The 14031-nt window shown below is 50.9% G+C and overlaps 6 protein-coding genes across 8 annotated transcripts; 2 read left to right on the forward strand and 4 right to left on the reverse strand.

The window, feature by feature from the left end:
* Window positions 1-782: 782 nt before the first annotated feature.
* On the reverse strand, window positions 783-6190 carry LOC121598924 (polycomb protein suz12-B). Of its 2 annotated transcripts, none has more exons than XM_041926299.1 (6): window positions 5048-6190; window positions 4862-4908; window positions 3040-4778; window positions 2585-2942; window positions 2198-2498; window positions 783-1438 (listed from the first exon to the last, which is right to left on the reverse strand). In XM_041926299.1, exons 1-6 carry the CDS (start codon window positions 5253-5255, stop codon window positions 1401-1403), a joined length of 2691 nt encoding a protein of 896 aa, XP_041782233.1. In that variant the 5' UTR covers window positions 5256-6190; the 3' UTR covers window positions 783-1400. The 2 variants fall into 2 exon arrangements, with proteins under 2 accessions (XP_041782233.1, XP_041782232.1); XM_041926298.1 differs by having other exon boundaries at window positions 783-1774.
* Window positions 6191-6634: 444 nt separating this feature from the next.
* Window positions 6635-8021, forward strand: LOC121599789 (oxysterol-binding protein-related protein 11). The gene is made up of 2 exons (XM_041927856.1): window positions 6635-6876; window positions 6958-8021. Exons 1-2 carry the CDS (start codon window positions 6792-6794, stop codon window positions 7515-7517), a joined length of 645 nt encoding a protein of 214 aa, XP_041783790.1. The 5' UTR covers window positions 6635-6791; the 3' UTR covers window positions 7518-8021.
* On the reverse strand, window positions 7917-10103 carry LOC121599788 (RNA-binding protein 28). The gene is made up of 2 exons (XM_041927855.1): window positions 10028-10103; window positions 7917-9947 (listed from the first exon to the last, which is right to left on the reverse strand). The coding sequence occupies exon 2, from the start codon at window positions 9945-9947 to the stop codon at window positions 8019-8021; it is 1929 nt and encodes a 642-aa protein (XP_041783789.1). The 5' UTR covers window positions 10028-10103; the 3' UTR covers window positions 7917-8018.
* A 48-nt stretch (window positions 10104-10151) lies between these two features.
* On the forward strand, window positions 10152-11465 carry LOC121598654 (tRNA-splicing endonuclease subunit Sen34). 2 transcript variants are annotated; one of them, XM_041925790.1, is made up of 5 exons: window positions 10152-10203; window positions 10288-10434; window positions 10497-10844; window positions 10914-11021; window positions 11087-11465. In XM_041925790.1, exons 2-5 carry the CDS (start codon window positions 10377-10379, stop codon window positions 11434-11436), a joined length of 864 nt encoding a protein of 287 aa, XP_041781724.1. In that variant the 5' UTR covers window positions 10152-10203; window positions 10288-10376; the 3' UTR covers window positions 11437-11465. The 2 variants fall into 2 exon arrangements, with proteins under 2 accessions (XP_041781724.1, XP_041781723.1); XM_041925789.1 differs by lacking the exon at window positions 10152-10203 and having other exon boundaries at window positions 10215-10434.
* Window positions 11453-12694, reverse strand: LOC121598655 (28S ribosomal protein S2, mitochondrial). The gene is made up of 3 exons (XM_041925791.1): window positions 12363-12694; window positions 12229-12291; window positions 11453-12165 (listed from the first exon to the last, which is right to left on the reverse strand). Exons 1-3 carry the CDS (start codon window positions 12397-12399, stop codon window positions 11531-11533), a joined length of 735 nt encoding a protein of 244 aa, XP_041781725.1. The 5' UTR covers window positions 12400-12694; the 3' UTR covers window positions 11453-11530.
* A 14-nt stretch (window positions 12695-12708) lies between these two features.
* LOC121598653 (nucleoporin Nup37) lies at window positions 12709-13862 on the reverse strand. The gene is made up of 2 exons (XM_041925788.1): window positions 13602-13862; window positions 12709-13530 (listed from the first exon to the last, which is right to left on the reverse strand). Exons 1-2 carry the CDS (start codon window positions 13746-13748, stop codon window positions 12715-12717), a joined length of 963 nt encoding a protein of 320 aa, XP_041781722.1. The 5' UTR covers window positions 13749-13862; the 3' UTR covers window positions 12709-12714.
* Between the last annotated feature and the right edge of the window lie 169 nt (window positions 13863-14031).

Raw genomic sequence — 14031 nt, forward strand, 5'->3', positions numbered from 1 at the left:
ACTGCCGATAATTCAAACTAGGCGCTAACTAAAAACCTCTTTCTTTCTAACACTCGTTACATTGGTTAGATGAGAGGGATAGAAAATAGATTGCGCGCATACTAATAAAAAAAAAAAACAATTTTATAAGATCAAACAATCCGAACACGAAAGTTTGTTTCCCCTCGTATTATTTTGCCTTTCGATTAGTAATTCACACCCATATCATATCAGTCAATCGTCGACATTATGGATCTTTCAGTTCATAACAACATGTCGTCGCGATCCTGCGAGAAGCGGGAGAACAAATGGCAGTGTATCAGTGTGTATGTGTGTGTTTGTGGTGGGTGACCACGTAAACCCCGTTTCTAGGACCTTGCCTGCTGCGGCTTTGTAATCGACTCCATTCTTATGCTTTCCAATGTCTACTTGATTATATGGATATACAACGAGCTAAAAATGAATGTTGTGGCTTGGTGGAGATGAGACGACAACCAAACGGATAGAACCAAACCCACATTCCACACGACCTAGCAACCAACCTTCGCCCGATCCCTTCCGAGGTATATGCAATTGTTTATCCTACCACACCCCAACCATAGGCAATGTTGTCCTTCCCTACGCTTTTAGGACGTAAACTGTAGCTGTTTCTAGATTGCTCTACTAATTATTTTCACTACACTTTCCCGAGAAACATTCCTGCATTAGTTTTCCATCTCTCTTACGGTGTGTGCCTTCTTTTATCGTTGATTTTCTGTCGCTTTTAAAAGCACAATCGGTTATTATAGCTCCACTGGTGATACTGTTTTCCTCCATTATCCGGCACACAACGACACTTATAGGTGTGTCAAGCGACACCAGATTTACAATTTTGACGATCGGATTTTGTTGTTTTGCAACTTTCCAATAAGAATAGTCGTTTCATTTGTGTACGATCATGCGCGTTCCTGTAATCTGTTGCCATCGAAACATGACTTGTTTTGTTTTGTTTTGTTTTTGTTTTCTTCGTTCTGTGCGGTTAATGAAACCACTCACTATCGGCACATCGTTTAGGATCGCCCCATATCAGCTTTACACACCTTTGCAGGGTAACAACACTTTGATACGGCGTGTGCTGTGTGTGTGTGTGTGTGTGTGTGTGTGCTTACACTTACTTGCTAATACGTATTGTATAAAAATATGCTATCAGAAAGTATGTTCAATTTCGTGCAATCCACACAGTGCTGCGTACTGTGCGCCCTTTACCTAGAGCGTGTTCACCACCTCCCTTGTTAAAATATATGATTCCCTTCGCTCTTCTCTCGCTCTATCGCTTTGTCCGGGCTCGATGCATCGCCAGCAGTAGTAGTAGTAGTATGCAGCCAGTGGCCGGTGGTCGGACCGGCAGGACGGCACAGTCCGCGCGCCCGTTAGAGCCAGCATCAGTTGAGGGACCGCTTTCGGAGCAGCAGATGCGAACCTAGGGAAAGAGATTTCCTGCGCGTCATTATGGGGGAATAGGTTATGCTGCCCGTCGAATGGTTGTGGTGTTTGTGCGTGCCGGAGGCGGATAGGGCGGTAGGAGAGGCAAACAGTTTGGTGGAGGATGACTTTCTGCTTCCGGCAGCGTTGGCAGTGGATGAGGATGATGACGGCGTTTTCCCCGAGCCCGACGGTGCCTTTAGCCCCGCGGTAGTGGAATGTGGCGAGCCGCCGCTGCTGCTGCTGGTGGTGGCTTTACCGGCGGACGAATGCGAACCACTGCCACCGGTGCTTTTGTTCGCGTTTCCGGCACTTCGACGACGCCGGGAATGCTCTGCTTTTAGCCAATCAACATGTACAGCACAACGAACACAGCCCAACCACATATAGCGTGAATATTGCATGATTTGCATGAGTAAAGAGTCGTGACGGTAGGCGGTAGGGTGGTTTATGGATGGCAAACATAAAACACATAAACAAGAAAAAACAAAAGAAAAAAAAGATACAAGAAAAAAAGAAACCATAAATTAGTGAAAAAGAAGCAACAATGTAAGTGCACAAAATGTGATGAATGTGTAAAAAAGAACAGCAAAAATGAAATAATAAAATTGCTTTACAATTATAAAACCCCCGTGTAGAAAATAACAACCAAAAACATGAACCGAAACATGCCCTTCAAACCAAAGCACAAGCTGGTGGTGGACAAATGGTTCCGTAGGGATGGAATTTGCAACAAAAAAGCGGAACATTTACTAACCTCCCGGGTCCGTGTTCTTTGCCGGCGTTATCGTCGGCTTCACCTTGCGCTGCTGTCCGTCGCCAGTGGTGGACGTGCCGCTGCCACCAACGCCGTGGCCAGACTTGTGGTGCTGATAGGACGAGCTGCCAGAGATGGACGTGCTTGCGCCTGCGCCGGCCGTACGCTCTCCACTGCCGTTCCTATGCTCCGTCTTGATCGTTTGCGGCTTGTGCACGGTCACGTTGTTCCAGTAGTCCATCTGTTCGGTCCGCGCCGTCTTCAGCGCCTGCTGCAGTTCGGTATCGTTGGCTGGTATTTTCTACAAAGCGTACCAAAAAATCACATGAAATTATTACCACAAATTCCACAATGCCCCATAGGCTATCGTGCCCGTACTACACATACCCGCAGCTTTCTGATGATGCGCTGCATGACGTCGGCCGACACCAGCCCGAAGTCAAACAGCGAGCACATGTGCAGCACAAAGTTGCGGTAGAGGTTGCGGGCCATCAGCTCGCGGCCGCGGAGATCGATAAACATTTCCAGCGCGATCGGTATCTGGCAGTCGCCGGAGTAGCCGTACTTCATGACGTGCAGATTCCACAGCTTCATCAGCTCCTTCTCGCCCTCGTTAACGTCGGTGAACTCGTCGATCATCTGCATCGTTTTCTGCTGCAGCCAGAGCGGATCGCTCTCGCCCTCCGAGTCGATGTCGAGCTCCCTCGGGTACACTGGCAGACACGTCATGGTGTGATGGTACATTCTGCCGGAAACCAACAAGAAAAGAGGATATAATAAAAGACTGTTGGGGGGTGGGACAATGGGACTGCAACAAGTGTGTGCGTCCATGCTTCACCCACCTGCTGTGGCCGGTAATGTACGGCCGCTGGCTGTCGAACTCGTTCTCGTCGTTGTCGATAAACTCGGACAGGCTCGGTTTCGGTCGCCGCGGGCGACAGACGAGCAGGTTCGTCACCACCGTCCGGCGCATCGGATCGCGCACCGTGTAGGCCGTCGTCGGGCCGAGCAGATCGTGCGGCGACCCATTGTACGACCCGTCGTACAGCTCGTTGATCGTCACGTCGATGCGGGCACCCTCCGGGATGGGCACGTAGTTGAAGTTGAGCCGCGCGTGGCACAGCTTCAGATGCTTCAGCAGCGAGTACAGCACGGCACAGTTCAAGGAGCACCACGGGCACGTATAGTCGTCGCCGGTCTCCGTGCGCTGGCGGGAGTAGTTGTTGTGGATGAAGTGATAGATCACCCGCTTGCCGTCTTCCTCCTTCTTTGGACCCACCTCCGCCCCGTTGCTGGCCACGACGGCCAGGTTCGACTTCTCGTCGACCATTTGCGTGTCTTCATCGCCCGAAACCGTCGCCGACGGTCCAACCTCATCGGGATGGCCCGCCGCCGCGGCCGCCGGCGTCAGAATGCTGTTGTTGTTGATGTTGATGTTCAGCCCCTTCCGGAACGGTTCCAGGGACGGTGGTTTGTGGTTCTCCTTATCGCTATACCCGTGCTCCAGCTTGATCTCCGCCGCACCGGCGGGCTCGTAGCCGCGCGGCGGCTCTTTGGTCCACAGCAGCCGAACCTTGAGAATGGGCCGGATCATCTCCTCGTAGCGATCGATAAAGTCCTCGCTGGTCGGTGGCAGCACGTCGCCCTTGGCACAGTCGTCCGACGGCAGAAAGTCCATGATGTCGTACGCTTCCGGCATCGACGACCAGTACCGGTTCTTGATCGGCGAACCGTACTTGGCCGCGACCGTCTTCTGGTGCGAGATGATCTCCCGCACCGTCAGCTCGTAGTCCGCCTGCTTCAGCAGACACCGGCCGTACTTGTCGCACACGGTCAGCTCGGTGCTGTACAGCTTGCTGTGGCCGTGCAGCTTCTGCCGCTTGGCCGACGGTTCCTCGCCGTCGCTCACCGTGCCAGCGCTGTTGGTGAGGTAGTTATTGTGCTCGCCCCCGTTCGTATCCCCCGGGCCGGCCCCAGCCGGTGCCGTGTACTGCACGCGAAATCGCAGTACGAACGAAACCTGCGTGGCGGCCACCTGATTCACCATGCCGTTGGTGTTGAACGTATCCGTCGGTATGCTCACGATCGGTGGTTTCTCCTCCAGCCCGAGGGTGCCACCGCTGCCGCCCCCCTCCACCGCTGGCTGGTCGTCCTTGGGATTCACCAGCACCTGCGACTTGCCGATCGTCAGCTGCATCTGGGTGGCGGCCGACGCGTCCTTGCGCTTGGTGTGCGCGATCTTGAGCAGATTCGTCTCCACCTGCACACACTTGCGCCCGCAGTCGGACGCCCCGATGTCCGCCTCGTCGTGCGGCTCGTCGGGGAAGGCATTTTTCAGCGGCACCACGATCCCGTTGCTGTCCGCCGCACCGTTGCGGATCGTTTGGTTCTTCTCGTCGAAGAAGCCCAGAAACACCAGCGTCAGGTAGCCGTCGGCCATCGTCAGACCGTTCGCCTTCTCCGAGCGCAGCCTGGCCACCTTCTTCTCGAGCATCGAGTCGATTTTGAAAGACTGGCGGGATTTGTGAGATCGAGACATGCGATTACGCATGTAGGTCAGATTGCGGTGCAGAAAGATTGGCTGGCACGGGGCAATGGAGAAAAGAAATGCGTTCGTGTTAGCGGGTTTTGCTGTTATTGTGTTTTGCTGCCTTTTTGTCTCACCTTTAAAATGTTTCGCGTTCGAAGAAATCGATAAATGTGTGTGGATTCTGCAAGAGACAAAAAAAATGCGATCAAATTCGGTCAATTTGTAGTCATTTATTCGTCATTTTTTCTGCTCCAGATGTTCCCAAAAGGGACACTTTAATGTGTGAAGATTTTCATCCCAAGTAGGACCTTTATACTCACTTTCGAAGGCCTGCATAAACACCTCGTGATCGGTGGTCAGTGCCTCGGCCCGCGGCGGTCGGCCCATCACCTCCGTATCCTTATCCTTCTTCCTCAGGGGATGGTTCTTTTTGGTTTTGCTGCTGGTGCTGCCGCCGCCCGACGACGATGGGACGCAGCCTGCCCCAGCAGGTGAAACGTCCGGGTGCTTCCTGGCCTGCTTTTCCATCGCGCTTCGTGCAAGTGTGCCGCCGTCGTCGGAGCAGAAAAACTGTCGCTACACCGGTAGTCACGCTACCCCGCACGGCAGGTGGTCGGTTCGGCGCTTCGCTTGCGGGTACTGACCATGCAGCAGGAATTGCGATAAGTTCGGTACTTTTTATTCCCCACCCCGCGTTTCCTGAATCGCCCCCGATTACACTGCGCTGCTGCTGCTGCTGTTGCTCCCCCTGCTCGTAACAATAGAGTGCTATGCACCCGCAGCACAAACACACAAACTCACACGCGCACGCAAACACACACACTCACACACACGCTCACGCGCTAGAAAATGACAGAAATACGCGGCTTGCCTTCTATACAGGAGCCAGAGCGTACTATGGCTGTTTTTTTCCGCCGTTCAGCACCTGTGCTGTCTCGCTCACACCAACGCCCAGGCCCGGATCGTGGTGGTCTGCCCTTCTGCCCTCGCTGGCGCGCCGTGCTAGGACAATTGTTGGGAGGCAAAATGTTCCTCCATACGATTTCCGCTTCACCTTCGTTTCACTGCACTGCGGACAGAATTGCACTAGCGCCCGTTTGGCACTGCGACTAGTGGAAATGGGAGCTTCCCGTCAAACGATGCACAGCGAGCGCGCGCCAACAGCAGCCATGGAACGCACTTTGTTACGCTTCTTCACGGGGCTGTTCCGAGGCAAAGGCCCATATCACACAAATTCCGCTGATATTCTCGGACGATCTGTTCGATGCGTGCTTTGGGTGAACCGCTCGCCGAATCGAAATCGGGATCGCACAAGGGAAAGGGAACTGATATGTGCGGCAGGCGTACGCTTCTCAGTTCCCTTGCGTAGAATTCCTTGCCTAGAATATTACAATAATCTGCAGTACCCGCTCAAAAAGGGAGCGCTTGACAGTGGGTGACGCTGAGCAGGTTTTAGTACAGCTTTTGCAACAGCAACTGACAGCCAGCAGCTGTTCAAGGTGTCTATATATACGGTTGGCTTCAAAAACGGTCGATTGAAAATGGGATAAAATGCACGAAATCACACTCCGAACTGTAATTTCTATTATCCTATTCTTGCGAGGGTTATCAAAAACGATTTAATAGATATAAAATTTACTCAATTTGCTCAAACTGACCTTGCACACGCCAAGAAAAGAGAGTTGACTCTTTTGGAGCCACCCTGTAGAATACTCAATTGGAAGTTCTTTTCCAAATGTTTTTTTTTTTCTAAGTCATCTGATGTATTTTTCATAAGATTTTTAAAATAATGTTTTGTACGATTTAAAGAGCTTAAAATAAATGGAAGTTATTCAAAAAATCCAATTAAATGAACTGCACAATCGGTACAGCTTACTCTGTTATTGAGCAACCTTGTGGCGAACTGTCATTTGGGGCCAATGTTTGCTGATTATTTGTAAACTCTTTGTAGAAAATCTAGAAAATTGGCCTCTTCCTGAACGCCCAAGAATACGCGATTAATTTAGTTATTTTCAATTGCCACCACATAACGCAAGCAGCTCCCGAGAGTGCGTTTCTGCAAACATGGAGTCTAATCTAAACAAGGTGTTGAGCATGAATCGGCAGCAACTCAGCGGTCAGCTGTACAAGTACACCAACGTGATGAAAGGTAGGAAAATCATTTCCCTCGTCCCTCGTTTGCATTTCCCTCGTCGCAACATCTAACCGGAGCTAATCCCACTCCTTGCAGGCTGGCAGTATCGTTGGTTTAGTGTCGATGCGCAGGGCGGCCTGCTCAGCTACTACCTGTGCGAACCGGCCGGGGAAGACTCGAGCTCCTCGTCCCATATCGTCGGCAGTACGCCCCGCGGCCAAGTTCATCTAGCCGGAGCGGTGATCTGTCCGAGCGATGAAGATTCAAAAACGTTCACCGTGAATTGCGCCTCGGGCGATATGCTGAAACTGCGCGCGGTTGATGCACGCGCTCGCCAGGAGTGGGTCGACGGGTTGCGTGCCGTCGTGGAGAGTCATTCGAACTCCACCGGTACGGCACTGCCGCCGCGTGATCAGCTGGCCGCGCACGATGCGTTCGGTGCGGCCAGGCAGCAGCTGCAGCAGACGGAGCTCAGCAATGCCGCGCTGGCCCGGGCGATCGAGAATTTGGCCGGTCCGCTCTCGAGCACCGATCCAGATCTGCTGATGGTGAAGGCACTGTCCGCTGCCAGCACGCACTGTTTGCTGCAGTGTTTGGGGCTGCTTCAAAGGCACCAGGAGCTGGTGCCCGATCCGCGCCTCGAGCAAAGCTTCTAGCCCCACAGGCGTCCGATGTCGCGCGACGGATGCAACAGAAGCTCGTACTGAAGCGTGAAGGTATTAGTCCGTTGCAGCGTCAGAGCGTTCGGAAAATCTCAAGTTCTCGGAAGGGGAAACGAACATCATTAGCTGGATTATTTCCTCGCATTTCCTTTCCTTTAGCATTCATAGCCATCCCTTCAGCTGTGCGTGTGGATGGAGTGAGTTGTTTAACAATTATTATCATTTTCTGTATAGTCGTGTCCTCGAATATTGATGTATTTAGCCAAAATGAGATAGAAATGGGTCGGGACGCTATGCTTCTATAATCGTTATAGTCCTACATTCCCGAAGGATGTAGTTGCTTGATAACTAAACAGTTCCAAGTGTAAAATAAAGCCCTCATTTAAATGTGTGGTAGACAACAAATTGCTGCTGCTCATTTATTATCCACTTTGTTACTTATATACGATACAAAATAAACGTATGAACCGATATGCCCCAAAACACCATCCTCACTCACTCGCTGTACCATTTCTTGCGTACCGGCTGCTTCGTCGCCTGGCTGATCATATTTTTGTACTTGCCGATGGCCTCGTTAAAGAAGGCGTCTTCCTTCTTCAGCTCATTTACGTTCATTTTCTGCTTCACCCTCTTCACGCCCTGCTTCGCAATGCGATTACGCGCTGCCTCCTGCTTGCGCCGCAATTTCTTGCCCTCCTTGCGCTCGTCCTTGATGCGCTGCAGGTGCGCATCGGCCTGGTACGTAATCTTGCGGTTCGAGCGCAGCCCCGCTTTCCCCTCCTTCGACAGCTCGCCCGAGAACGGCGTCACCATCTGTTCGAGGTCGCGCTTGCGCTGCTTCTTCTTCGGTACCAGCGCGACCGGTTTCGCGTTCGGATTCAGCTTTTGCAGCAGGGCAGTCGGCGCCACGGCCAGCTTTTCCAGCGTTTGTCGCTTCGTTTCCTTTCTGCTCTGCGACCGTTTCGCCTTCTTCTCCTGCAGCTCCTGTATCTTCTTCTGGTAGGTAGGATTGTTTGCGCGCGATTTTTCCAACCGCTTTTGCCGTATGTTGTACACGTTTCGGTCCTCGATGCTGAACGACACGATCGGCCGACTGTTCTTGCCGAACACTGACGGGTTGTTGTTGAGCTTCCGCAGCACGTCCAGCGCTATTTCGTGCTTTGGAAACGAAACGAACCCATAGCCGCGCGACCGTCCCGCCGCACTGCCAAACGATGGACGGTTGTCTCGCATCACGCGACACTCGCGTGGCCTGTAGGAGGTGAAGTTGATGATCATATTGCGCAGATCTTCGTTCGTGTAGCTTTGCGGGATGTTGTGAATGGTTAGCCGGTCGCGTGCGACGAACCGGTTGAAGTTCTTGAGGATTTCATTGCTGCGCTGTTCCAGGCGCAACCGTTGCGACATATCGGACTGTGAGACGCCCTTCGCCGCCGGGGAACCGGCCATTATCAGGCCTTCCTTCAGAAGGTACAGATTGCGCGAATCTTTCGCACGCTTTTCCTGCTTTGCCTTCTCCCGATCCAGGATGTCCTTCTTGCGCAGCGCGGGCATGATTTCGGCGTACTGATCGTGCACCTTCAGCTTCAGACTTTGCCGGCAGCTTAGCTGTGCCGAGTCTTTCAGCTTAAAGATTACAAACGCCGTACCCTTCGAGTGGCCCGATATACGTTCCCGGTTGATCAATACCTTCTCCACTAAGCCAAACTGGGACATGATCTCCTTCAGCTCGTTCGCTTCCACATCGTAGGGAAGGTTCTTCACGAACACTTCGCGGCCTTCTTCCACTTCATTGCGTTTCTCCTGTTTAATCTTAGCTTTCAGCAGCTTTGACGACTTTTTGTCTTCATCTTCCTCGTCTTCATCCTCTTCATCATCTAAATCTTCCTCATCCTCCTCCTCATCATCATCGAATTCCTCGTCATCCCCATCATCTTCATCTTCATCCTCATCGTCCATTTCGTCGTCCTCCTCGTCGTCCTCAGCATCATCCTCCTCGTCGCCCTTCTCATCCTCCTCCTTGATTTCAACATCTTCATCGTCTTCGAGTTTAATGGCATCTTCCTCTTTGATTTTCTCCTGCTTCACCCTGGAATAGTCCGATTTATCCTTTGCATACTGCACCCCTATCTTTCTTCCCATGTAAACATGCCCGTCCATCTCGTCGATCGCTTTATCCGACTCTTCTCGCTGGGAATACTGCAGAAACGCACAACCGACCATCTTGCCATCCTCCCGCTTAAGGATATTCACTTCCTCCAGTTTGCCGAACCGTTCGAATTCCTTGCGCAGCTTCTTTTCGGTGATTTTGTACGACAGGTTTCGCACGATGATGCGGCATTGCCGGTGAAAGTACGAGCGGCTTCGTCTGCGTAATTCATTTATGCTGAATTTATTGGCCTTGCGGGCCTGCGCTAGAGCCATCTGAAAGGATGGGTTGAGAAGGAAATGAAAACAAATTACGATTATGCTTTCGAGATACGAAAAACTGAACAGAAACGCACGTTTTCCTCGCACGAGCACCAGAACAGAAAACACGTTGTGAGTGAGAGGTTTTGTTTATCCCTCGGAACTGTCAAATCACCGGCCGATTTACACAAGGTTCATGGATGAAAGATAAGTTTGGTTGTTTGTACTAAAAACAATTTTTAACAGAAAAATGCAATTTTCAATTCGTTGTGTAAGTTTAGCATTAAAAACTGCGGCTTTCTCTTTAAATAAAAAATATAAACGGAATATTTTCCTTTTATAATAATGTTTCAAGTTTTCCTCGTCACACCTTTCTTTATTACCTTGCACCCAAATGTAAATAAACGGCTGAGGAAGCTGCATGTGTATCCAAACACATTCAGCATGAGCCGCATCGTGGTGAACTTTATGCATGGACGGGGGTTAATTTTCAATGCCGAAGGTAACATTTTGTGATTATTCCCACTAACCCTCCGCTAATAATCGTTCCACCGTCCATTTCAGACTATCTGAAGCTCCGGTTCGAATATCGAATAGTTGGCAATCTAATTGGCGTTCCCGTCTCCCATCCAAGAAATGTTAACCAACAAGGAATGCCGGTCGCTCTATCGGCGTATGAAGTGAAGCTGCTTCTAGGCAAGCAAATAATTACTTTGGTCGATAAAACTGGCGCTTTGCAACGGGTTCCCTCGGAGGAGCAGTCGCAGCAGTATGGCGCGATGGTTGAGCAACAGAAGCAAGAAATGCATATGCCCGTGGTCGAGAAAAGGCTTGAAGCGTTTCGAAAACACATGCCAAGAATCATCGAAGGCAAGCGCCGGAAGCTATTGAAGTCAGGAGTAAAAGAAGAAGGTATACAAGTAAGACAAACCCTTCCAATTGTGACCATTCGGTGATGAGGTTTTTTTTAAATATTTGTAGATATCCATCTCGATCCCGAGCAGCTGCTCGACCAAGAAAAGGAAAGGATAATGCAGGAGAGGTTCGATCAAATGGTACAGATTCCATTAAAGTACCCTCTCCCACTTGGTAAGCGTTGTGGCCATTGTCACGAACCAGCGAGACGATTGTATTTACATTTTCCCCTTTTAAAGAATTTTCCGAATGCTCGATCGCCTTGAGCGCCCAAGAGGATGTAAAGTATCGCGTCTTTGAATCGCTCTGGCAACAGGGAGGCTTCATCACAACGGGAGATGCATTCGGATGCGACTTTCTGCTCTATCCAGGCGATCCGATGTGTTTCCACGCGTCACACACGGTGCACGTGCTGGCGGGAGGCGTTTCTCGAAAGCTAGACGCAAAGTACCTGATCCGGATCTGTCGACTGTCGGTGGTAGTGAATAAGCTGTGTGTTATTGCCTACGTCGACGAGTCGAGCGACGAGGTGCACTTTGAAACCCTCGAATGGGAAGGTAACGTTACGAATAAAGGAGACACGTTTTGAGAAGCAATCGGGAAGGTTTGTTTTACAGAGTCTAAATACGTTTTTACTCTAAATAATCGCATTACAACAAACACCAAGCCCCGCCGCCACTGTCTCACTGTGCTTCACTTGCGAGATGAGCCTTTCGTTTCTCCTTCCCCAGAAGGATGGCATTCTTGAACAGCTTGCAGTACAGCTCGATCGCGGCCGGACTATCGTCATTGCCGGGCACCGGGTAAGTGATCAGATTGGGATTGCAGTTCGTATCGACGATGCCGATCGTCGGAATATTCATCTTGGCCGCATCGCGCACGGCCGTATGCATGTCCAGCACGTTGTTCATGGTGTTGAAAAATATGCACAAATCCGGCAGCCGGGTGACCGCCCCGAACTGCACCTTAGCGTTGGTGAACACACCGCCCCGCCAGTAGCGCGTGTGGGCGAACTCCCCGCACTCCTTCGCCGTTTGCTCCACCCTGTGCGCGTTCAGTGCGTTTCGATTGAAGAACAATATGATCCCGTCCCGGTACGCAATGTGGGCGGCAACGTTTAGCGCCGCGCGCAAATAATCCACCGTCTTATCCAGATCGATAATGCAATGCCCCAGCCGGCTACCGTACAGGTAACCCTTCATGTTGTCGTTCAGTGTGCCCTCCTTGTGGCCGAAATGGACCCGTGCCTTGAACAAATCTTCCACGGTGAACAGCTTGTGCACGCCGAAGTAGTCCGGATGGCTTAGCACGTCGGAACCTAGCGCAAAACGTACGCAGAGTGATTAGACAAATACAGGAGATGGTTTTCGCTTGAACTTACCTTTTTCAGACGCTACCAATTGCTGCTCAGGCATTGTCACTGTGGCCATTGACCGCGGTAAATCTAAAACAAAACAGAAAAATCCGTGATGTAATGTACCGGCACGGTACTACGGCTGCCTTGCAGATTCTTACTCAGCTTGCCAGCGGCAACAATCCTACGCAGAAGCATTTTGTGCTTGAATATATGGACTACGATGAAGTAGAATGCTTTAATGACTAGTTTAGTAAGTAAAATGCAACAAATCTGTCTGGCAAACGAGTTTTTAAGCGACTAATTCTGCAGCTCGCTTAACAAAATTCCGTACGCGTGCTGTTTATTGACAACAATTGACGTTTATTTTTATTTTGATCAAATGACAGAAACGCCTCCCCGAGCAAGGTTCTCACAAAGCATGTTACTTTTAGAACATGCGGGCTTATTAGAACAACTGTAATTGTTTCCTTCACGATTATTTCCAATTAGAAAAATGCATTTTATTCATTTTCAAATCGCAACCTTCCAGAAGCAAAGTTTTCGATCGGAGGCCGCCACAACGTACGGTAGCTGGTAATGCCAACAGAGCCCTCCGTACAGCAACAGCTTCGCCTCGATTTGGGGCAGTTTGTTCTTCATGTGGATAACCTTCAGAGTCGCGTTCGGCCGCCCAATGCTGGCCACAACGCTCTCCGAGTGGGGCGAAAATTTCACAATATGACCGCACTCGTCGTGCATCGGTTTGTTCTCGATCGGCCAGCTGGCATTTTTCAGATCCCAAGAGAAGATGCAACCGCGTGCCATTGCTGCAACGTACGCCGCGTTCGTCAGGCTCCAGTCCGCGTAGATCAGTGGGTTCGTGTCCGTTTCGACCGACAGCATCGACGTCTTCATATGCACCTTGTACAGGTGTATGGCGCCGCACTTTTCCGCAATCAGCAGATGGCCCGACTCCTCCGGGTGCCATTTGGCCGATTGCACGGCCGAGCCGAAGAAAAAGCTGGGCCCCTGGCTGTAGTCCTCCTTGCACTTCCACAGCACGCAACTGTTGTCGTCGCTGCACGAGGCCAAAAACTCCCCGTCCGGATCCCAGCTCACGTGGTTCACGTACGAGCTGTGGCCCTCCAGCAGCTGCACGGTGTCGCTCTGGTCGAGATCGCTTTGGAAGATGCGAATTTTGTAGTCTGACCCGGCGCTCGCTAATACCACCTTCTTCGGCACGACGGCGAGTGACGTTTCGGGCGCGAACGCCACGGAATGTGGTCGGCTTTTGTGGTGGATTTCTTTCAGCTGATTCCACTCGAAGCATTCATTTTCGCTTTCTTCCTGAGGAAGAAGTAACAAATGAATAGTAAAACAACATACAGAACGGCGTGAACAAGAGAACATTCGCCTACCGGAAAGCGCACACTGCCAAGGATCAGCTTGTCCATCAGCGCGATGCAGACCAGATTTTGTGACCATTCGTAGGACGACAGTTCGAACGTGATGATTTGCTCCGGCAGCGAGATGCTGTGCGTTGGGGGCGATCCTTTCGTGTCCATGGCTAATGCTGCGGATTATGCGAAGCTAAAAAATCTCACCAAACAACTGAACGCACTTGGCGTGAGGGAAGCAGACAAGCAAAACAACTATTCCGCGCAATGCCGGTGTTTTTGACAGGAGCGGCTCTGTCAATTCCACCCAAGGTTGCTTGAACTACTCGAACGAATGCGCCCATGGCGTGGCTGAAAAATCGAAAGAAAAAACCGGTGAAACCCCCTTAGTAAGATCGCAATATAATTATTTATTTTTTATTTCGTTTATTTACTAGCAATCCTTCTCCAA

The sequence above is a fragment of the Anopheles merus genome, chromosome 3L (assembly GCF_017562075.2).
Source record: "Anopheles merus strain MAF chromosome 3L, AmerM5.1, whole genome shotgun sequence".
NCBI classification, from domain to species: Eukaryota; Metazoa; Arthropoda; class Insecta; order Diptera; family Culicidae; genus Anopheles; species Anopheles merus.